General features: G+C 38.8%; 1 protein-coding gene across 3 annotated transcripts in view; it reads left to right on the top strand.

The window, feature by feature from the left end:
* The first annotated feature begins 345 nt into the window (after positions 1 to 345).
* The window catches only part of il12rb2 (interleukin 12 receptor, beta 2a), a 38,338-nt gene continuing 14,738 nt past the window's right edge, over positions 346 to 23,945 (top strand). For 2 of the 3 annotated variants that reach the window (XM_060829776.1, XM_060829778.1), the window contains exons 1-8: positions 346 to 552; positions 10,063 to 10,476; positions 12,016 to 12,300; positions 16,189 to 16,303; positions 17,411 to 17,637; positions 19,360 to 19,499; positions 20,389 to 20,536; positions 21,844 to 21,923. In XM_060829776.1, the coding sequence (XP_060685759.1) occupies positions 10,407 to 10,476; positions 12,016 to 12,300; positions 16,189 to 16,303; positions 17,411 to 17,637; positions 19,360 to 19,499; positions 20,389 to 20,536; positions 21,844 to 21,923 (1,065 nt within the window). In that variant the 5' untranslated portion in view covers positions 346 to 552; positions 10,063 to 10,406. Of the gene's footprint in view, positions 553 to 6,983; positions 7,021 to 10,062; positions 10,477 to 12,015; positions 12,301 to 16,188; positions 16,304 to 17,410; positions 17,638 to 19,359; positions 19,500 to 20,388; positions 20,537 to 21,843; positions 21,924 to 23,945 lie in introns of those variants that run through there. The other variant, XM_060829777.1, reaches the window with a different exon arrangement.

A 23,945-nucleotide genomic window follows, 5' to 3' on the forward strand; every position in this document is an offset into this window, starting at 1 on the left:
GACCCAGATCACAACGGACTGGCCAACAGACAGAGAGAAAAAAAATGACCAGTGAGTTCGAATGTGCTCAACCCTTTACTATTGAATGAAAGACATTACAGGGAATTTTAACGTGCTCTAAAGACACTTATTCCAAGGTCAGAGGTTTCTCGGAAAGCAAGTTTCCATTTCAAACACAATACAACAAAAAGTCTAGACAAATTAAAATGCATGCAGCCGACTGCATTCAAACTTTTTTTGATGACTGTGTGTGAGAAGGATCACACATTTCAGAGGTGCGAAAGCGTGTGGTTACATTTTAGCTTCTAAATAGAATCACTGAAGCACAACTCTGGGCAAGTAACACTTAACTGTGGTTTAAAGGTCGGCCACCTAATAGTTTTAATTTTATCAGGACGATTTATTTCCCCAGACTTTAAACAGATGATTTAAACGACGGTCTTTGTCTTGTTAACGCTGCCTTTCTGGTTGGTTGGTACCTATCAGTGAATCCCGGGAAAGTTTACTGCTGACACGTGGAGAATGCGTTACAATCCGGGATTGATGTGACCGGTGAGTGAACTTATTTTATTTTACATTCTCATTTTGTTTTGTCAATGTAATGGTTTCTTCGGGTTGAAGGTGGTGGGTCTTGGAATAACGTGGTCAGAATATACTTTAGATACATTAGCGGAAAGCACAGGAAGAAAGTTGGAGAGTGTTTATTAGCGGAAAACAGGCTCGATGATACAGCACCAAGATTTCCAAATTTCGATTTGGAGGACTTTTTACATAAGTGATAAACTCTTGGAACTTTGGCTATCATTTTTATTGCCGACACTTTGCAATGTTAGTTTTTAATCAAATATGTATTTACAAAGAAAAGGATGGAAAAAGCGCGAGGGTTGGCGAATCTGAGTTGAAATTGAACTACGGGTGGGTAAACCGTGTTTGTTTTTTCATGTACTCACGGACACTGTGATAATAAAACAGGATTTCTGGATAACCTGCAGGGAGTAGAGACCCTGCTGTGACCTCGCTGCCGGCTCAATTATTTTCAAAATATACTGTCGAGATGAGCGAATGAAGGCAGTGTAGTATCAATATGTTCGTCTGGTCATTTGTGCCAACTGGGAAAAAAAACCGATAGATCAGGGTATTTTCTGGATGGCATGAAGTTAAGTACAGTAGGTGGCCGAAGAGTTTTGGGGATTCAAGTGCACAGATATTTTAAGGTGTCATGAACCTTTGGAAAAAATAATTAAGGTGACTAACGGATTGCTGGTCTTTAAATCGAAAGGGCTGGAGTATAAGAATTCAGAATTTGTACTGCAGTTATACAAAACCCTGGTTGGATTCTACTTGCAGTACTGAGAGTAGGTCTGGCCACCACATCTTCAGAGTGAGTACAATTCAGGTTTGCAAGAATGATGCCTGGACTTGAGTGGTTAAGTTATTTGGAGAGATTACACAAATTAGATCTGTTTTCTCTAGAATTTGGAAGATTAAGGGATGATCTGATTGAAGTCTTCCAGATATTAACAAGGAAAGATAGGGTGAATGATAAACTTTTGCCACTTGTTGGGGATTCTAGAACTCGGGCCATAGTCAAAGAATTAGGGCCAAACCATTCCAGAGAAATGTTAGGAAGTGCTTCTACACACAAAGAATGGTAGATGTTTGGAACTCTCCCACAAATAGCAGTACATGCTAGATCAGTACAGTTCTAAATCTGAGAGAGATAAAGCAAGTATATTAAGGGATATGGGCCAAAGGCAGATATTATTGAGTTAGGTCACATTGTCATTCAATGATATCATGACTGATGAGTAAGGGTAGAATGGCTACCTTTAACTTTGTTAACATACTAATCCTACATGGCACAGGCACCATAAGCAATGAGGAGGTTACTCATTGCAAGCTCAGGCCCAAAACTGGGGGTAGTGAATGGAAACAGGTTTGTAGTGTGTTGGCTGTTAAGTAGTTAAACTGTATAACTTTGTGGGTTCTGATATCTTTTGATATGGTGAACATCTGGTTGGGAATAAGATTAGAAATAGAAAAGAAAATAAACCAAAGTTTGGGATTATTGAATGGCATCTTGACAGTCCAAGTATAGTTCAAACAAATTTGGCATATGGCAAATAAGATTAGATAAATAATTGCATGACACTTAAGACTATTTTGCTATTCAGTGGGATCATGGTTGATCTGATAATCCTTAACTTTGCTTAACTACTTTTTCCCACTCCCCTTGATTGTGTGGCAAATTGTGTTGTTTTTTTTAGGCATTGCCTGTTTTCTGGGGATAATACAATTACTATTTGGGGCAGTGTTCTTATGAGACATTTAACTCAAAAGTGGAGAGGGCTTCAAACTAAACAATGGCGCCAAGGATAAAATTTGGGAAGGTGTGATCAATCTGAGCAGCAACAAGGCAAAGAGAAATGTTTTATTACAGAAAAGTACAGAGTACTTTTTTACGTGTAAATCAATTGGAGGTGAAAATATAAGTCCAAAGCTGAAGGCTGTACCTGAATGTATGTAGCAGTTTGAACTAAACAGATGAACTGAAGAAACACGAAAGAAACACAATAAACGATCAGACAGACAGTTGCAACTACTCTGAGCCGAAAAAGGGAAGGGAACAAACTGAACACACAAGAAAAGAAAGCCCAAAAAAACCTCAAAAAAGAGAAAAACATCGTTATATTACCTGCAGACAAAGGTCGGCTCACAGTCATCCTGAACAGAAGGGACTACAGAGAGAAAGCCAATGCACTACTTGCAGACACCAACACCTACCAAAAGGTGACTATAGACCCGACCCCACAACTAGAAACAAAATTACATATCTCCTAAGAAAATTACACAATTCTGGACACTTAAAAAGACGGAATTCCAGAAAATGAAACCCGACGGGACCAACACCCCACGATTTTACGGACTACCAAAAATCCATAAACCAGGAGCCCCCCTCAGACCTATAGTCTCACTACCCCGAACACCAACTTACAGACTGGCCAAAGAACTACACGCAAGACTGAAATACCTGGTAGAAGAGTCACAGCACTCCTTCTACTCCACCCAGGAATTCCTAAAAGTCATCAAAAACTCCAAAATAGAGGAAGACGAAGCAATGATCTCATTCGATGTAACAGCACTGTTCACCTCCATCAACATCGACCTATCAAAGGAAACACTCGCCACACTTTAGAACAGACCATCACACACGCACACCAACCACCATCAATCACATTACCAACAAAACATCATGAAGCTATTGGACCTGTGCCTCACCACCCACTTCACTTTCAACAACATAGTCTACAAACAAACCAACGGCACACCCATGAAATCTCCGCTATCAGGATTCATAGCAGAAGCAGTAATGCAAAGGCTAGAACAAACAGTCCTACCAATCATCAAACCAAAAATCTGGGTTCTCTATGTAGATGACACCTTTGTCATCACAAAATGAAACAAGATAGAAGAGACATTTAACATCATCAACAACACCCTCACAGGCATAAAGTTCACCAAGGAGGAAGAAACTGACAACAAACTCGCATTTCTGGACGTCACAGTAGAAAGAAAGGACAAGGGAGAATTATAAACCTGCATATACAGAAAACTGACAAACACTGACCAAATACTCAACTACACCAGCAACCATCCCAACACACAAATGAAGCTGTATCAGAACACTATTCCAACGAGCCACCAAACACTGCAGCACAGACAAACTTTGAAAAACAGAGGAGAACCATCTATACGACGTATTCAAGAAGAACGGATAGTCAAAAAACACAGTGCGCAGATTCCTCAAGAACAAACCACGACAAGCAGACAAAACCCAGCCAGAAACCCTAACCACCTTACCATATATCAAAGAAGTTTCAGAAATGACAGCCAGACTACTGAGACCCCTCGGAATCCTAGTAGCACACAAACCCACCAACACTCTCAAACAAAAACTAACAAACTTAAAAGACCCAGTACAATCCATGGACAAAACCAACGTCATCTATAAAATTCCATGCAAGGACTGCCACAAACACTACGTGGGACAAACAGGAAGAAAGTTAGCCACCAGGATACATGAACACCAGCTAGCCACAAAAAGACACCACCCCCTCTCCCTCATAGCCCTACACACGGATGAAACAAAACACCATTTCGACTGGGACAATACATCTATCCTGGGACAGGCTAAGCAAAGACATGTCAGAGATTTCCTAGAAGCCTGGCACTCCAACCACAATGCCATAAACAAGCACATAAATCTAGATACCATCTATCAACCCCTCAGAAAAAGAACAGGAAAGGACATCACCACAAACCCCAGGAACCCCATCCAGGAGAAAGATATAAATAGAAAGCAGGAGACAACAGCTTCGCTTCACTTGGAGGTCGCCACTGATGATGTTACCTGGCCAGGTAATGAAACGTCTGGATATCAAACCTACAGCTCAGCAAGCAAACCTACATCCTAAACTTCAACCTGAGCTACAAACCTTCACAAACCTTGCAGATGAACTGAGCACACAGAAATAAATAACCTGATGATAGTTATCATTAGAGACAGGCTGCAGAATATCACAGATTAGGACATGAATATTAAAGGGTGCAAGACACTTAGGAACATTAAGAAACTAGATAAATTGCAGTGGTGTCTCTTACTTAATGATGGTATTAGCAAAACAAAGAGGGGTTACCTAAATTCAGAAAACCAGGATGTAGAAATAGTTTGATTAACAATGAGAAATAAAAGCATAAAGTCACTTTCAGGAATGTTGCGTAGGCCCCCTAATTAACCATATGGGAGTTTACCAGAAAGTTATGGTGATAATCATGGTGGAATTTAATCTACATATGGATTAGGTATCTAGATCTGCAAAAAATCAGATGGTAAATGGTAGTCACATGAGGGGGTCATAGAATATGTTCAGAATTGTTTCTTGGAACAGTATGATCTGAGGCCAGCCTAAGAGTAGGTTTTACTCGACTTGACAGTGTGCAATGAGACAGGATTAATTACCTAGCAAAGTGCCCTCTACATCATAGTTTTAAGGAAGTATGTAGTATATTCAGGAATAGTATTAAAGTTTGATTAAATAAGACCATAAAGTGCAAATTCTGCACATTGGGTCTGTTCCATCATTGGATGGGTTCATGGTTGATCTGATCATCCTGAACTGTAACTAATTGCCATTTTCCCCATTACCCTTGATTCCATTTAATAAACTTGTCCATAGCAGCCTTGAATATATTTAATGGCCCAGTCCTGATGGCCCTTTTGTTTCTTTTAATGGATTGACTACCCTCTGAAAGAAAAAGATCCGCCTCATCTGTCTTAAATGGTCAATCTCTTCCTCAGATGATAACCTCTGGTCCTCGACTCCGCCACAAGGGGGAAAGAACCTTCTGTATCCTCCCTGTCAAGCTTCCTAATAATCTTGTGATCAAAAGATCTCCATTCACTCCAATAACAGACCCAACCTATACAACGTCTTCTCATAACAGATTCACTCCAAACATAGAATGAACCAAGCACACCTTCTCCAGACTATCTCCAATCCTAGTATGTCTTTCCCTTAGGTAATGGTCATGTCAGAGTGGAGCTAGCTGACATGAGGTGGCAAATTAGATTGATTGATAGGTCCATGGAGATGCAGTAGCAGATATTTTAAAAGGATATCTCAGAATATACAGGATAGATATTTTCAATAGGATATAAAATCCATTGGGAGGACCCACTGTCCGTACTTAACTAAAAAGTTGAGAGTATCAAACTAAACAAAGCTAATAATTGCAAAGAGATGATTTGCAGTTATGATAATATGTAAGTAAACTTGCAAAGATTTACAAAAAGATTTAAAGAAGTAGGGGAAAGTTGGTTTGAGAGAAAGCTAGCTGGAAATGTAAGAAGACTTTCTATAGATGCTTAAAAAGGATAAGGTTAAAAAATCACACATCACCAAGTTATAGTCGAACAGATTTATTTGGAAGCTAGTGCTTCCAAATGAACCTGTTGAACTATAACCTGGTATTGTGTGATTTTTAACTATGTCCACCCCAGTCCAATATTGGCTCATCCACATCAAGATTAATAAGATGTGTTAGAAGTAGAGAAAGTGAGTCGGGGAAGGTAAGGATTTGGCAGATGAACAGTTCTTTTTGTATCCTGTAACATGAGAAATGTTGCAAATAACATCTAGAAATAGCTATAAATCGGGAGAGGGAAGGAAGGGTGGAACTCCAAGAAAATTACAATCACAGGGAAGTAGCACTGAGTAAATTGTTGGGAGCTGCAAGATTGGTAAGCTGCCAGGATCTGGGACTTCATTTTTAAGTTTTAAAAGAAGTAACTGGTGAGAGTTAATGCATTGATTTTAATAATCCAAAATTTCCTAGTGTCTGGGACTGCTCAATTTTAATGGAAAATTGCAAGTTTCTCACACTACAGGAAACTTGTGTTTTGTTAATCCTGTGAACAGAATACTGGCACTTCAAGTAATCCTTAGGTAAACTTGAATTCTCTAAATCAATCATTGCAATATTTGCATTGCAATAATAGAGACTTCGAATTTGTCCCTTCCTGGTCCGAATGTCAATATGAAGTGGTTGTAGAATATTCTGAAGATGAACATGAATGAATAACAGCTACAATTTCTACCAGAACATAGGTTAAAAAGAGGAATGTGTAGGTAGCTAGCAAGGAAGACCTCAAAGATAGCGTTTTCCAGACTCTGCCCTGTGTCATGCATTAGTGAAAATAGAAATCAAAGTCTCGCAAATGCATGGCTGGAGAGTTCTTGATGGAAGGACTTAGATTCCTGGGGTTAGTTCTCCGGGTACTGGGACCTCTAAGAGGCTGGATGGTTTGCACCTGAACAGAACTGGGACCAGTGACCATTGGCTATTTCAAGAAAGCCGTGGAAAGAATGAATTAATTTGGAAGAGTTTGGGAATCATTTGAAAGGGAATACAAGATTCACAAAGAATTGGGTGAAGCAGCTGGCACAAGAAAAGGCATGGGTGAGTTTTAGAGTAAGAGGAAATGTGATTAGCCTGACTTGGGTTCACAATGCATGTATGTAATAACATTCTGTGTATACAATCAGCTTGGTGAGTTGCTGATGTTGGTAGCCAAGTGAAAGTATGATGCAGCAATAATGGATGTTTGGCTCAAAAAAAATTGGATGCAACATGTTTAGGAAAGGAAGGAGATGGGATGGCTATATTGATTTAGGATAATGTTACAGTGCTGCAGAGTGAGGATGACCTTGAAGGTTCAAGGACAAAATTTCCATTGCTGAAAACAGAATTAATAGAGATACCATTAAATTTTTGTGTATTTCAAAAACGCCAACTGGTAAGAAGGGCAGTGAAACAAATTTGCAAGGAAATGACAGACCGATGCAGAAAAGAGTTCAGATTAGTTGACTTCAGACGGGGGTCTTTAATTAACCTTTAATTAACTGAAGTACATTTAGGTTTAATTGTTTACGTTAGTACATTAAAGAGGCATAGTTGAATCTGTCTCTGGAGAATGAGCTGAAGCAAGTGGATCAAGAGTTAATAGGAGACCTGGGTTCAAGTTCCACCTGTTTCAGAAGATGACAGGTCGGTGCAGGTCAATTTTTTTTTTAATCTAGAAAAACATGCAAGGGCCAGCAAAATGAGTATCAGAAGGTGTGCTAAGAATTCCAGGGAAAATTCCTGAGTATAAGTAATAAACTAAGGAAGTCCAGTTTCTGTGTTGGGAACTGATGCGGTCCAGATGGATTTGAATCAAGCAGAGCTATAATTGATCTTTAAGGCATTTTTTTTAGTTGAAGTACATTCTCGGATGGTATAGAAGTAGAACAAACCTAATCCTAATGACGAAAGAGAGAAAGAAAAGAAATCAGAAAAAGGCTTCTTATTACAGATGTCAAGTTGATGACACAGCTGCCCTTGACTAGGTGATGGTGTGTCATCATTTTGAATGACTGCAATCATGCGGTATAAATAAACCTGCAGTGGTGTTAGGGAGAGAGTTCCAAAAGTTTGACCTACTGGAGTGAAGGAATGATGCTACAATTCCAAATTGAGATGGTGTGCAACTTGGAGGGGAGCTTGCTTGTTGTGTTGCTCTATATTTATGAACCAAACTGAATATTAAATACTCAGAGGGGAGGTCAAAAACACAAATGAGAAGCAAAAAGAGAAAAGACTTGCAGCTAACATGAAAGGAAATCAAAAGTCTTCTGTAGATGTACAACCAGTAAAAAGATGGTAACAAAGACTCAAAGAAAAGTCAGTTCAGCTCAGCTGGAGTTCGGTATTCTGCAGGGATCGATTCTGGGACTTCTGCTCTTAGTGATTTTCATAAATGACTTAGATGAGGAAGTGGAAGGATGAGTTAATAAGTTGCCGATGACACGAAGATTCGTGGAGTTGTGGATAGTTTTGAGGGCTGTTGTAGGTTGCAACAGGACATTGATAGGATGTAAACTGGGCTGAGAAGTGGCAAATGGAGTTCAACCTGGAAAAATGTGAAGTGATTCACTTTGGAAGGTTGAATTTGAATGCAGAATAAAGGGTTAAAGGCAGGATTCTTGACCATGTGGAAGAACATAGGGATCTTGAGGTCCACGTCCATACATCCCTCAAAGTTGCCACCCAAGTTGATAGGGTTGTTAAGGAGTATGGTGTGTTGGCTTTCAATAGAAAGGGGTTGAGCTTAAGAGCTGCGGGCATAATTTTGAAGTGATTGGAGGAAGTTTAGTGAAGATGTTAGAGGTAGGTTCTTTACACAGAGTGGTGGGTGCATAGAATGCATTCCTGCAGTGGTAGCAGAGTCATTAGGGACATTTAAGCGACTCTTGGATAGGCACATGGAAGATAGAACCATGAAGGGTATGCAGGTTAATCTGATCTCAGAAAAGGCCAGCACAACATTGAGAGCTGAAGGGCTTGTACTCTACTGTACTGTTCTATGCTCTATGAAGAGATCTGCACGTGGTGGTAGTATGGTTGATGTACTAAATGTGGACTTTACATCTATCCTTTCAAGGATGATGTTGCCAAGATTGCAGTGACTGTCTCAGTCACAGAGACTCTGGATGAGCTAAAGATTTCAAGATTAAGGGGCATATTTTTGAGGTGAGAGGAGAGAGATTTTGGAAAGACATGAGGGGCAATGGCTGATTTGCATGTGGAATGAACTTCCTGAGGAAGTAGTGGATGTGGGCACAGTTACAATGTTTAAAAGGCATTAAGGTAAATACGTGAATAGGAAAAGCTTGAAAGGATGTGGGCCAGGAGCAGGCAGGTGGGACTAGATGTGTTTGGGATTACGTTTGGCATAGATTGGTTGGGTTGAAAGGTCTGTTTCCATACTGTATGACTCTATGACCATGAATCTATTGTCATTACTGGGGAAAACCCATCTGGCTCACTAATGTCTTTGTTAGAGAAGGAAACTGCCAACTTTATCTGATGTGGCCTACATGTGATTCCAGACCCACAGCAATGTGGTTGTCTCTCTGATGCTTTACAGCCAATAAAATACTTCTTGAAGTTTTCTAAATGACCTGATCTTGTTTTAAAGGTCAATGTCCCCCCCATTTCCTCCTATGTTCTAACCCCCTAGTTGTAATGGACAACATTTGCTAATCTTCTGCATATATATTTATGTGGCGACAACTTTTGAGTGCATAAATAGACTCATCAATTTCTTTGGTTTTCTATTGTTCGTAGATGTATATTCTTTTAAAATGTATTTTGTATCCTTTATTGGTCCAGAGTGAATGTCAGCACACTTAACTATTTGCAGAAATCCATCTGCATAATTTTACAAATCCCTAAATCAAAATTACTGTCCCTTTATGCTTGCTATGCCACCCATATTAATTAACTATTTATAATTAAATACTAAGTAATTATTTATGATAAGTAGTTGAGGTGTACGTTCAGATGCCCATGCAATATCATTAACTACTTTCTTCTGAATCGTGTCCTTGCATATTATACTTAATTGCTATCTTCTACCACACAACCAGCTTCCTAATTAGATCAATATTTTGGTTTCAGTGCTGTTAGGAAGACTGTTCCAGAAATTTTGGACCCAGGAACAGGGAAGAATGGCAACGTTCCTTTGCCCATCAATTGGAAAACACAATACAAGTCTGCTATTTCTCTTTCCATCCTTGTATCTTCTCTGAGGCAGCTGAAGATCAACTTATACTTGGGCACGAGGAACTGAGATTGACTGTTGGTGGAACAAAAGGAAAGAATTTAACAACAAGGTAGAAATGTGTGCAGCTGGCAAATGTACAGCAGACCTGAAATCTGGAAGTAAGACTATTGAATAATCACTTTACAGGAACAGCTACAATCTGGGGTTTCTGGTTCCCAAGCTTTCCTTCTTTTGTTTGATGGAGCTTGTTGGAGTATGTTTATTAATCAAACTAGTTGCCATCTTATTGTGCAAGAACAAGGCAGCTGGTAAGTTGCATTAAACAATTATAATTAATACACATATATATTGTTTTTACTGTGGTTTAAATCATGTTTGAGTTTAGAGTAATGCTCAAGGATTTAAGTTTTTGTTTTTATTTGCTGTCTTTAAGTGCTAAACCATATTTGACTATGTCAGGTTGGATAAAAGCAAAAGACTACAGACATTGGAGATCTGAAAGAGAAACAGAAGGTGCTGGAGAAGCTCAGCCAATCTGGCAGCATCTGTAGAGAAAAACAGTAAAAGTTTCAGATCCAGTATTCTGATGAATGGTTACTGAACTCAAAACATTAACTTTGTTTCTCTATAGTAGCTACCAGCGCTGCTGAGTTTCTCCATTTTGGTTTTGGTTTTTGACGTTGGCTATTGGCCTTGACAATGACTAGCCATTCAATACTTAATCTCAGGACCCATCACTGCGGCACCAATTCATATTCCACTTCGATACAGCAGTTACCGATGACTGACTGACTGACCGACTGACTACCTTTCAGAAAGATTCTTTGGCTGATTTCATGTGGTCTCACATAGCTTCTCCCTTCAACCAGTTCAGCACTTACATAAAAGCTTCCTGATCTGTATGTGCTGGTAACACCATGGTTCATTTTAGCCCTAAGTCTTGCAGAGACTATTAAATTTAATTTGTTATCTAGCAATGCTATAAAACAATATTTTTAGTGAGAAATTTTAAGATATAATGGATAGTTAATACATCTATAAGTTCAAATGGCAATTTTAAATTTCAAATTTATTGTCATTGCTAAAGATTACCAATTTAGACTTATCACTTGTGTTTGCAGTATGATATATTTGTGCATAATGGAAGGTACATATTAATACACAGGGCCCTGTTCTTCACACACAGAAAGGACATGTACTTTTGCTGCATTGATTTCAAAGCAACAAAGCAGTTATGTTCAGGTTTATTTTTCAGGACAATGCTTTGACCATAAAGAGATAACCTATAAGAGATAATTTAACCACATTTTCAGAGGTGTGTGTGTGTGTGTGGTCCTGATGAATATAAAACTATTGGCTTTTCAGTAATACTCACGTTCTGCATTGCTGAATGAATATTTGAATACACATTGGCCTCCCTCACACAGGAGGAAGAAATGAAAATAATAATAATTCATAGTGCATCTGTCCCAATAATTATTTCTGTTCTGTATGGACATCCAAGGTCTAGATCTGGAAGGCTAAGCTAAAAATGGCATCAGCATGCTGATTGGCATGCATGGACCCTCTCAGCAGCTGCATACATGCACAGCTTTTGAGGTAGCATTGTTCACAATGTGAGAACATTCCAAAACGCACTGAGATGTTTTTGAACTCTACTAATGTAGAAAGAAGATCTACATTGTAAGGACATAAAAATTAAAGTTGCAGTTAGAAATATTAGCAGACTAATACAGTGTACACAATTCAAATGAGCAGATTATCATTAGCAACCAAGTACTCTGTCTTAATGCTGAAGCTTTTCTAGCTTCTAAAATGATTTTGAAAATGTTATCACCTTCTTCCAGAATCCTGTACTAATGGAGAAATGCAAGTCAGCCCTGCATCCGTAATAAGATTTGGATCAAGCATTAACATATCGTGTATATTAAAGGGATCATTCTACAATGAATGTACAGCTCAACAGCTACGTATTATACAAGACAACGCCATGCTGCTACATACAGTACAGATCCCCACCAATGCAGTCATTGCACACATTCCAAAGTTTACAAATGATGAGTCCAGTTTTGCTTGTAAGCTACACTGCAACATGGAATACTTGATTTGTGGAATTGATATTAAAGCTGGCTGTAAGTGGTATTTTTAATTTTATTGTATGAAATGAATATACTGTATGCTAACAAGTTTTGGTTTGTTATATGTATGACAGCTAAACATCTTAAAAGGAGATGGTGTGAATGGCAAAACAGTTCAGTCACTTAGTCATGCTTCAATACTCTGAGTGGCTGAAGAGTTCAATTCTCCAATATAGACCTTACTGCAGAATGGTACTCATGGAAATCACAGGGCACAGTATTGAAGCTGAGTGGAGTTTCTGCTTTACTCTCCTTTTATTTGTCTGTATCTCACTTCACCTCACCTTCCTCTGCTCCTTGATTCAAAGTCCAAGGACCATTTGCTAATTGTTATAATGGATTATGAAATTGAGGGATTATTTTTGTTTTCTATAACTCGCCATTTGCCTTGAAAAATGGAATGATACCAGATGGAAATGAAATACTATCTCCCACAAATTTTATAATTTGGCTAAGTGTGAAGTCATTCACTTTGGTAGGAATAACAAGAAGATGGATTACTGGGCTAATGGTAGGCTACTTGGTAGTGTGGATGAGCAGAGGGATCTTGGTGTCCATGTACACAGATCTCTGAAAGTTGCCACCCAGATAAATAGTGCTGTGAAGAAGGCATATGGTGTACTGGGCTTTATTGGTAGAGGAATTGAGTTCCGGAGTCCTGAGGTCATGTTGCAGTTGTATAAGACTCTGGTGCGGCCTCATCTGGAGTATTGTGTGCAGTTTTGGTCGCCATACTATAGGAAGGACGTGGAGGCATTGGAACGAGTGCAGAGGAGGTTTACCAGGATGTTGCCTCGCATGGTAGGAAGATCGTATGAGGAAAGGCTGAGGCACTTGGGGCTGTTCTCATTGGAGAAAAGAAGGTTTATGGGAGATTTGATAGAGGTGTACAAGATGATTAGGGGTTTAGATAGGGTTGACAGTGAGAACCTTTTTCCACTAATGGAGTCAGCTGTTACTAGGGGACACAGCTTTAAATTAAGGGGTGGTAGGTATAGGACAGATGTTAGGGGTAGATTCTTTACTCAGCGCGTTGTGAGTTCATGGAATGCCCTGCCAGTAGCAGTGGTGGACTCTCCCTCTTTATGGTCATTTTAAGCGGGCATTGGATAAGCATATGGAGGTTATTGGGCTAGTGTAGGTTAGGTAGGCTTTGGTCGGCGCAACATCGAGGGCCGAAGGGCCTGTACTGCGCTGTATTTTTCTATGTTCTATGTTCTATGTAATTCAATCTTTTTTAATTACTCACCTGGGTTTAAAGGAAATGGGGCGTAAATTATGTTAATTCCAGAGAACATGTGAACCAGGCAGGAACCTTAAAACAATTTCCGTTAAGGTGTCACTACCATTTTGTAGCCTCACTGCCTGACTATCCCAACTTGCTATTTCCACCCATCAGTCACAGGCAGCTGCTTCAAACCCTGTCACATCCTTCAACTTTGAGAATATTGGATGAGAGACGTATTATATGCTCATAACACGAAAAAAAAATAACTATAATAGTGCAAGAAAAGCATCTCTTCCTAAAATCCTACGTAACTTTTCTGGCAGAACCAATGAATTCAAATTGAATAAAATTTTCACTTTTGTAGGGTGTAAAGAGATGTAGAATTATCTTGTCTGATTCAAGTCAGTCAATTATTATATTTCCTGTCTGATTTGAGGCTAAATGAAAGGGTGGCAATAACAGCAATTGAAGTCTGCTACAGTTGATCCGAAAGTCCTCTAGAAACTTCATTGAGTAGATCTTTGGAATCCTTGAACAATGGTTCAGATTTCAAGAGCACTCTTGTGGTTCCCTTCAGTATAGCCCATAGTATCCTGTTTGATCATGGTTTTCCTTGTGCTATGTTATGGTGGCAAATGCATAGAACCACCATTGATCATCATTGAATGAATTGCATCTTCAGATTATGTCACAGGCAGTAAATTTTGAAGTTTCTCTAGCAGATCCTGATCCCTTCACTCCTATGCCATTCCTGCAAGAAAATTAGATATGGTTAAATATCCATCCCAAGCAAGAGCTTCAACTCTCATGTGTTAGCCAACTTTATTGTAGTGTGCATGATGACAAAAACCAAAGCAAGTTTGAGCAAGAGGGAAAAATATAGTCATAGAGCTGTACTGCATTGAAACAGATCCTTCGGTCCAACTTATCCATGCTGACTAAATCAATCTCGTCCCATTTGCAGGTATTTGGCCCACATCCCTCGAAACTCTTCCTATTCATATTCCCATCCAGATGCCTTTAAATGTTGTAATTGTGGCAGCTCATTCCATACATGCACCACCCTCTGCATGAAAGCATTGTCCCTTAAGTCCCTTTTAAATGTTTCCCCTCTCACCTTAAACTTATGCAGTCTAGTTTTGGACTCCCCTACCCTGGGCAAAATAAACTAATTTAGTTTACTCTGTCTATGCCCCTCATGTTTTTATAAGTGTCTATAAGGTTCGTTGCTTCTTCAAAAAAATTCAATGAAGTTAGTTGTGAAGATTTTTGAAGATTTTGAATACAAACAGAAAGAAGATGCAGTTAAGTTTACCTTGGTCTTATGAACAGCCATGGGAGGTGGTGAATGAAGGATTACTGGTTCTGAAGAAAAGGTGGAATCTTACAGGGTTTTGCAAAAAGTAATAAAATAATTTAATGAAAATTTTGGCATTCCTGATAAGTTCACTAAGGTTCTTTCTGAAATGCAGTCAAATTCTAAAACTAATGCTGTTTGCATGTACTTGAGCCCCATTACCAACTAATGCTGGCATCCCCAAATTTTCGTAGAAATGAGCATCGTTCCTCTTCATAACTCTTTCTGAGAATCTCAATTCTACTGAAATTCTGCTATCTACTGCATGCTCTACAGTTACGTCATTCAAAAGTGCACCCATTTTTAAACTGTTGCAAGCTTGTAAATATGTGGTAGTATGCAACTTACTCGTCCCTCACCAACCAACAGCCAATAGAGGCACATGTTACACAGATTGCCTCTCTCACTTGTGCAATGGGGTGGCAGCACTTAATGTGGGATTGGTTCTCCATTGACTCCTTGGAACAAGGCATTTGTCAAATTAACCTCCTATTATCAGATTCTGATGGATTGCTGCATTGTTGGAAGTTCAAAGACATTAAACCAAGACTCTTTGTCATAATGGTGATTAAGATGGTTGCACAGGACTCCATTCACAACTTGGAGAAAAGTTGGAAGTTCTTATATTTTCTCTCACCACAATACTTCCTCAACAAATAGTATAGAATGTACCATCTTACTTAAGAGATTTAGTTACTTTAGAGATTTGAGGTAAGGAAGAATCTTGCACCAAAGCCTTCAACTGTCCTTCAAAGTTTGTGAGAAGATTTGTAGCTCGGGTGCTCATTGTTGCGGTTCTGTTCGCCGAGCTGGGAATTTGTGTTGCAGACGTTTCGTCCCCTGTCTAAGTGGCATCCTCAGTGCTTGGGAGCCTCCTGTGAAGTGCTTCTGTGATGTTTCCTCCGGCATTTTATAGTGGTTTGAACCTGCAGCTTCCGGTTGTCTGTTCCAGCTGTCCACTGCAGTGGCTGGAATATTGGGTCCAGGTCGATGTGCTTATTGATTGAATCTGTGGATGAGTGCCATGCCTCTAGGAATTCCCTGGCTGTTCTCTGTTTGGCTTGTCCTTAAACTGTCCTTTTTATTTACAAATGCTAATTGATATGATGTATTTTTGTAGCATTTTCTGTCTTTGTTTAAGATTAATTGTTACATTTGCAGTTCATGTAACATTGCTGGGGCAAAATATATCTGGTACCATTCACTCATTCGTTGCACTATATGCTTTATGGTAACAAATGTTAAGAATGTCTAGGAAATAATTCTATATCAAAAATTCCAAATTTTGCTGTTTCAGACCCTCCAGATCAGCCCCAAAATTTGAAATGCATTCAAAATGGAAGAGAAGGTGATGTATCTTGCAGCTGGTTTATAGGACGCATCACGCATATCAGAACAAATCATATATTGCGGTGAGATAGTTTTCCAGTTTGAAAATTGATGTTGCCTTTAAACATGAACTGAATGTTGGAAATGCATCAGAATGTAAGGCCACTCTGCCTTGAAATTTGTACCTTCAAAAAACACATACTATTCTGAAAATTCCTTCATGTATTTCATAAATGCTTTCTGATTTCCAAACCTTGATTACTTTATGATTGAACCCCTGCATGGGCATCTATGACTATCATTAACTCCTTGTCTTCCATTCTTCAACAACCTCTTTATCCCCTTCATACAGGAACTAGCACTTCCTGTAGAATAGCACAAAAGGAAGCAGCTACTTTGCAAAAGCAACTTCAATAATACCCCGTTCATCGCTTTTTCTTTCTTTTCGTAACTCCATGTGTTGATTTATTTCAAATACATATGCAGATCTTTTCCCCTTCAATGGCTCTATCTTAACCATGCCAATTGGTAAAACATTTTGCTTTGACAAATTCTCTGAACAAACTCCTGTAAACCTATCCACTCCTCTTCTTTCTGGTTTTAAATAGTTGATCTCTTTACACTAGGAAAAATGTATATGGTAATGCACCCATCAGTCACTTGAGACACCAATATCTTTATCACATTGACTTCACTCTTATAATGTCCAACATACAAATATATTTCCTGATGAAGGACTTTTGCCTGAAACGTTGATTTTCCTGCTCCTCGGATGCTGCCTGACCTGCTGTGCTTTTCCAGCACCACTCTAATCTTGACTCTGATCTCCAGCATCTGCAATATTCACTTTCGCCATACAAATATATTTGCCTGGTCAAGAGTAGACATGTCTCTACAGCTAAGAACAAGTGTGTGTTACATAAATATGGATCATTTGTATGATGCTATTGTACAGAATTTAGGATATCTGGCAAAAAAAATCTTCACCTGCCTAATAATATTAGCTCACAGATACCAATCATGAATGTTAAATAATTTAGATGTAGTGTGTGTTTTGTAGAGTATTTCGAACTTAACATTGCACCTTTGGTTATTGCTATTGCTGTTCTCTTGGTGCACAGAATAAAACATTGCACTTTTCATTTCAAGTGCAAAGGTGGGTTTTAAAAATCATGTAATACATTTTTCAGGTTCCGAAATGAGTCACACAGTTTTTTTGCATCAAAAACCTCTGCCGCGTTGTCAACTGGAAATTGCACAAAGCAGAGGAAGACTCTACTGGACCAAAAGCTGCGCTTTGCAAGTGAATCTGGACATGTTTTCAACCCATCCTCTGTTTATTCAGCTTGGGTAACTGCTTCAAACCAACTGGGGAATCAAACTTCAGCAGTCATAAACTTCACCTTGGATGAGATAGGTGTGTGTAAGTTTTTTAAAAATCTATATTAAATGTGCACTGTCCCAAAGATCAATCTGGTGCAAAAAAAGGATGCATGTCTTTCTTCCTTAAACCCTAGCATTCTGCCAATATTGGTTATGTAAATACAGGCCTGAAGCTAATATTTCATTACATTTTGCCTTTTGGCGAGTAGATGGCTCCACATGTGTAGCAAACACCATCTGTCGCTGGCTTAAAAGAGCACATGTATGTAGGGCCCCTCTGTTATTCTTAAATGACTGAAAGCAGCAACCAATTTCAAAAGATAACACTACTGGAAGTTCTGAGGAAATTCGTTCTGGTGCCAATTGTGCTATGATCCAATACTTGGAGGTGAAGGCTAAAGCTGACGAAGCTTCCATTCTTGTGGTGTCTGCCAAGTGAGTTTCCTCACCTGCTATGCTCACCCTGTCATTCCAGTCACCACACTACTTGCTCTCCCCATCCTACCTGTACACAAACTGCTGCTGTCCCTCACTTCCACCTCAACCAGATTGCAGACATAGAGTAGCAACAGGATATCTAAAAATAATATCCATAAAGAAAGGTATCTCAGTTTTTCTCTCAATGATTTGAATCTGTGTTGACAACTTTTTAGCATAAAGAATAATTAACAATTACATGAGGTTTCCAGGTGGATCAGTAAATGAAATAGTCTGAGAAGTCGCTGGATGCTGTGGTGGTCCATAGATTTTTTTTATTAATCTGTCAAGTGATGTTACACATTTCTAGAGCAAGTGGGTCTTGAACCTGGGCCTCTTGGGACATTAGAGACAATACCAATGTGCACAAGGACCATTCTATGATGGACTGTGCTGGGTCTTACTGGATGATTAGGCTAAAATTCCTGATTTTAACTTCCATTATTATTGATCTTTGTGATTACATGACTTTCAAATAACCGCAGAATTTTATGCAGGAAATAGTCACTTTTTGTGGTTTGCGTCTACTATTTAAGGTAAGACTGAATATGTTAATCCTTAGTTTATACTGTGGACTCTCAAGTACAACATTTCTTCCTGCTGTTTCTCTTAAAGATGATGATTTTGTGGTTTCTCAACCCACAGATAAATGGCAACCCAGAATTCCAAATCTTCTCTGAAATGTAGTACAAAGCTTGCACCTTCTGGCAGTGATTTTTAATTTTTTTTTAATTGTTTGAGATGTGGGGACTGCATTTGTTATCCATGAACTGGGTGCCTTACTAGGCCATTACAGAGAGCACTTAAGAGTCAGCCACATAGCTGTGGATCTATAGTCACGCAGAACCGACCAGGTGAGGATGGCTGATTTCCTTCCCCAAGTGACATTAGTGGACAAGTTGGATTATTATGACAGCATTTTTTCATGATTATCACTAGACTTTAATTCTAGATCTTTGTTTTTATTAACCATCTACTATGGTGTGATTTGAGCCTGGGCCTCCAGAACATTATGTTCGTCTCTGGGTTACGAATCCAGCATCAATATGCCTCCAATGTGACAGACGTATTCCTATAAAGATGGTTGTTAGCTTTCTGAAAATCAATTAACTATTACCAGTGCATTTGTATTCCAACATCCCACAGAATATGGTTTGGGTTTTTACATGATGCTGTTCATCTGAATATTCTTATTTCTACAGTTAATCATACCTGATCTTATCTATAAAACAAATACATTAACATCAGCAAAGTAACTACAGAATTTTTTTTCTTTTAGTGACACCCAGTCCTCCCTGTATCAGAAAGGTAGAATTTAGCAGCAGCTCACCGCTAATTAGTACAATATATTGGCAAGACCACCAAAACACAAAGTTGTTTGAAATCCGATATCAAAGTACCAACAGTCAATGGGCAAAGGTAACTTTTTAAAACTTACTTGTGGTTATTTTACTTGTGATATTTCTAGTTGATAACTTAGAAAAGTTTCAATTTCCCACAAAGTATACATTTTGAATTTCCAGAATTATTTGAGCACGTGCGCCTTATAGATGAGCTGTACCAGATTCTCACCACTTCATTGTACCTCTCTTCTCCATTACCTTTTAATTCAACGAGATAGCTAGTTATATATTGCCCTTCTTTCCATTATTCCCACATAAAAAGGGCATTCTAGATTGCCTGGCAAGTTATGCATTTTGAGGATTTCTGTAGTCTTTGTTGCTAAAACAGTTTTTAACATTGCTCTTCTGCCAATAATACTTTTTTTTGTTTTAATTTGCCTTTCTCTTTGTGGAATGCTATTTCCACAACTCCCTTCCTTCAAATAGGATGCACTGGGATTATCATAGAAATAACTGAACATAGCCACACTGTATAGGCTTTACCATTGAGTCGCACTACCCACCATTCATCCTTCAACAAAGGCTAGAAGCAGAAGTTGAGGCTTGATGTGTTTTCCCTATATTGGCTGACCAATCCCACGAAGAGGATACTTTTCTGTCGGCTGAAAAGCCAATTCAGGTCATAGTAATATAGGTGACCTTCTCATGATTGGTAATTATGGCCACTCCTGGACCAGTCCTAATTCCACCACTAGCATGCCATTGTCTACAGAATCCACTATGTCCTCTCTTGCATTGCTGCCATTCATTCCACCAGGTGAAAGCAACTGCTAAGCATTGCAAAGAATTTACCAAAGAATGTTATACTTAAACCAAAATGTGCAGGTCTATTTGAGACTCAACAACCCTTCGTCCAGGTTCCAGTTTTAATTGCCAAATCATACTCCCTTCTGTTTTGATTTCAGAAATTGTTAATCAATTTTACACACTGTGATGTGTTTGATTTGGAGCATTACACAGAATATGAGTTCCAAGTTCGCTCAAAGTTTGATCAGTTCCAAGGACAATGGAGTGAGTGGAGTCCTTCCTTTATAAGCAAGACACCAGAGGCAGGTAGAGTTCTCCACCATTGCTGTGCGGTTAGAGTTGATGTAAAATAAATAGAATAATTCCTTTATTGTGTGAGCATCAATCTATCTTGTTGATTAAGAAGGCATTTGGTATGCTTTCTTTTATTGGTCGGAGTATTGAGTACAGGAGTTGGGAGGTCATGTTGCAGCTGTACAGGACATTGGTTAGGCCACTGTTGGAATATTGTATGAAATTCTGGTCTCCTTCCTATTGGAAAGATGTTGTGAAACTTGAACAGGTTCAGAAAAGATTTACAAAGATGTTGCCAGGGTTGGAGGATTAGAGCTATAGGGAGAGGCTGAACAGGCTGGGGCAGTTTTCCGTGGAGCGTCGAAGGCTGAGGGATGACCTTAGAGGTTTACAAAATTATGAGGGGCATGGATAGGGTAAATAGGCAAATGGATGCCCCAGTAAATCCATTCTGCCAATATTCAATAGATTGGCTCATGCATGAAGAACCAGATGAGGCATCAAAAAAACTCCTGTAAACTTTTAAGGTTTAGAAAATGTTACGGTTTTCTAGATGAAGGAACAAAACCCTAGAGGATAGTTTTCAGGGACTTGTACTAGCTGAATGCCTTTTTGCAGGTTATTTGTACTGTACTTTTCACACCCTGTTTTGACTCAGACAACTCCTGATCAGTTACAAGACAGAATGCTGAACTTGTTTGTTTCTTTATGATGCAGTAATTAATGATTTGACCAAAGGTGTGAAATACATTTAAAATACTTCTTTCATTATTAAATCCTGACTTTGTAATGCAGTAGTACAGTCACACTGAGGTCAGCAAATACAATGGAATATTGTGGGTGTAATTCAATTCCTGTCAACTCTGATGTATATCCAATAACTGCAGCAGCTCGCACACATGCTGACGCCTAAAATTTGAAATTCATCTGCATGTCAGAACAAATTCCGAATGAGATTGTCTGCAGAGTATAGCAGTAGTTCTACTAATCACAAATTGAGGTGTCACAGCAAGAATGCATCACCCTTGCTTGTTGCACCCCATCTTGTCAATATTTTGAAGGGAAGGGAAGTTCCTGTCACGGCCTTACCTTGCTTCCATATCGAAGAGAAAGATTGCTATGTTGTTGACATATTGGACACAAATATGCCTGCTATTGATTGATCCTTCTATTTTATCAATATCAAAATTGATAGTGTAGGATTACTGTGTTTGAGGGTGGTGTGTTGATGAAGCCTACATAATGACCATTTATAATGAATATATATTAACCTTTTACTTTAGATCATGTTTCAATAGGTTTTGTTTTTCATTTCATAGTTCCCACAGGGCAACTAGATGTCTGGTACACAACAGATCTGTTTGATTCCAATCATCTACAAGTCACACTTTTCTGGAAAGTAAGATATTTCAGTTTATTTGGAGTCATTTATAAAATAACTTAATGCCTATTTATACTTATCAAGTAAATACATGTGAAGAGTAATGTTGAGAGGAGATTCACTCTTGTGATTTACTTTCACAGGAATAGTTGTCTAATGAATACCAAGCCATGTGTCCATATTGTAATTTGGTTACTGATCGCATGGACTAGTGACAAATAGTTGTAGTCAGGGTTTTTTTTAACCAATCCACTATATTCCCTCCATGCTCTCGTAACCAATGATGCCACCACAAAATGAATCAATTCCTTGAACCTTCTCCAATTCAACTCATCTGCCTTCGATTATATCCTGGAGATATTAATATTGGGTGCCTTTTAAAAATAGCAACATCTTCATGTGATCAAAATGCTCAACACATCAATATGAGCTTTAGTAAGTATGCATTATGCACTGATGTTGATATGAACAGGATTTGCTGTGTGATGTAACTTTAACAGTAGTTGCAGTACCAGGCTTTGGGGTGTGCAGTTGTGCCATTTCTACTGTATAAAGCACTGTAAACAGTTCAATAGTTCAGTGTTTTGTATGATCTGGTTAGCATGGGGCAGCTACTTGCCATTACGTTAATCTGTAAGTGTTACATTACATCTGTAACCACTTCAAAAGTGCTTAATTTGCTGTAATATACTGTAAGACATCTTGAGGTTATAACAGCTGTTTTATAAATAAAAATATCTTCAATGCACTGGCCAAATATTTATTGCTCAATCCATAATAGATTATTTATTATCACAGAGTTGTGACTGCACAGGAGGAGACCATTCAGCCCATTGTGTCCGAAGTGGATTTCCAATGAGCATTGATTAGTGCTATTCACTTACCTTTTTCCCCATACTCTTGCACATTAAAGATCAGGTGTTTGAATTTCAATGCGTTCTGTAACTTTCAGTGTAAGTCCAGTTTATGGCAGCTCTCAAACATGAATGTGTAGTTTTTGCTTGCACCAGCAGAGGACTGCTGTTTGCAACATTGTCTCCACCCCAAGCCTAATGCACATGGTATTCTCAGACAGCCATTTAAGGGTGGCATGATGGCACAGTGGATAGTACTGCTGCCTCACAGCACCAGGGTCCCAGGTTAGATTCCAGCGTCGGACGACTGTCTGTGTGGAGTTTGCACATTCTCCCCATGTCTGTGTGGGTTTCCTCCAAAAATCCAAACATGTGCAGGTCAGGTGAATTGGCCATGTTAAATTGCCCATTGTATTCTGGTACATTCATCAGAGGGAGATGGGTCTGGGTGGGTTACTCTTTGGAGAGTCAGTGTGGACTGTTTGGTCCAAAGGATCTGTTTAGAGCATCTAATCTAATCTAATGGGATCTCTTCTGGAGTAGAAATGACCTATATAAGAGAGACAGGTTGCACCTGAATTGGAAATATCCTGGTGGGGTGATTTGCTAGTGCTACTTAGGAGGGTTTAAGAGGGGTATCCAAAGAGAAGTCTGAGGCTGATATAGTAGATAAGGGGAGAAAGTTAAATAGTCAAAGCAACCAAAAGCATAACATTCTCAGGAAAGGGTATCTCTATTTGGCCCTTGTATAAGATTTCCTTTGGAATATTAAATAGATGCATCTGCATAATCTATTGCTACCACTCGTGCCAGCATTTCAACAGTAAAGGTGTTTTTTTAACCATCTTTTATTGTCATTATTAATTCCCACCAAGAACATGACACACCCTGTCATACTGGGATATGTATGAAAAGTTGCTTAAGAAGGAAGAGCTTTGTATCTTCTGGATCACCCAAGACTGAAAACTTAAGTCTACATTTCTCCAAATTTTAGTTTCTTTAATGTTTAATATGCTCTGAGAGCCTCCTTTTAACCATGATTTAATATGGTTCTCTATTCCTGTAGGCCATAACTAGCATTGGACCTCATTCAGCTCAATTGACCAAACATAACTAGTTTGACTCCACCTTGGATGTTTTCCTAGGACTTTTAAAAAAAAGTTTTTAACATGTACGTCAAGTGTGT

This window comes from Hemiscyllium ocellatum, chromosome 9, assembly GCF_020745735.1.
Source record: "Hemiscyllium ocellatum isolate sHemOce1 chromosome 9, sHemOce1.pat.X.cur, whole genome shotgun sequence".
NCBI classification, from domain to species: domain Eukaryota; kingdom Metazoa; phylum Chordata; class Chondrichthyes; order Orectolobiformes; family Hemiscylliidae; genus Hemiscyllium; species Hemiscyllium ocellatum.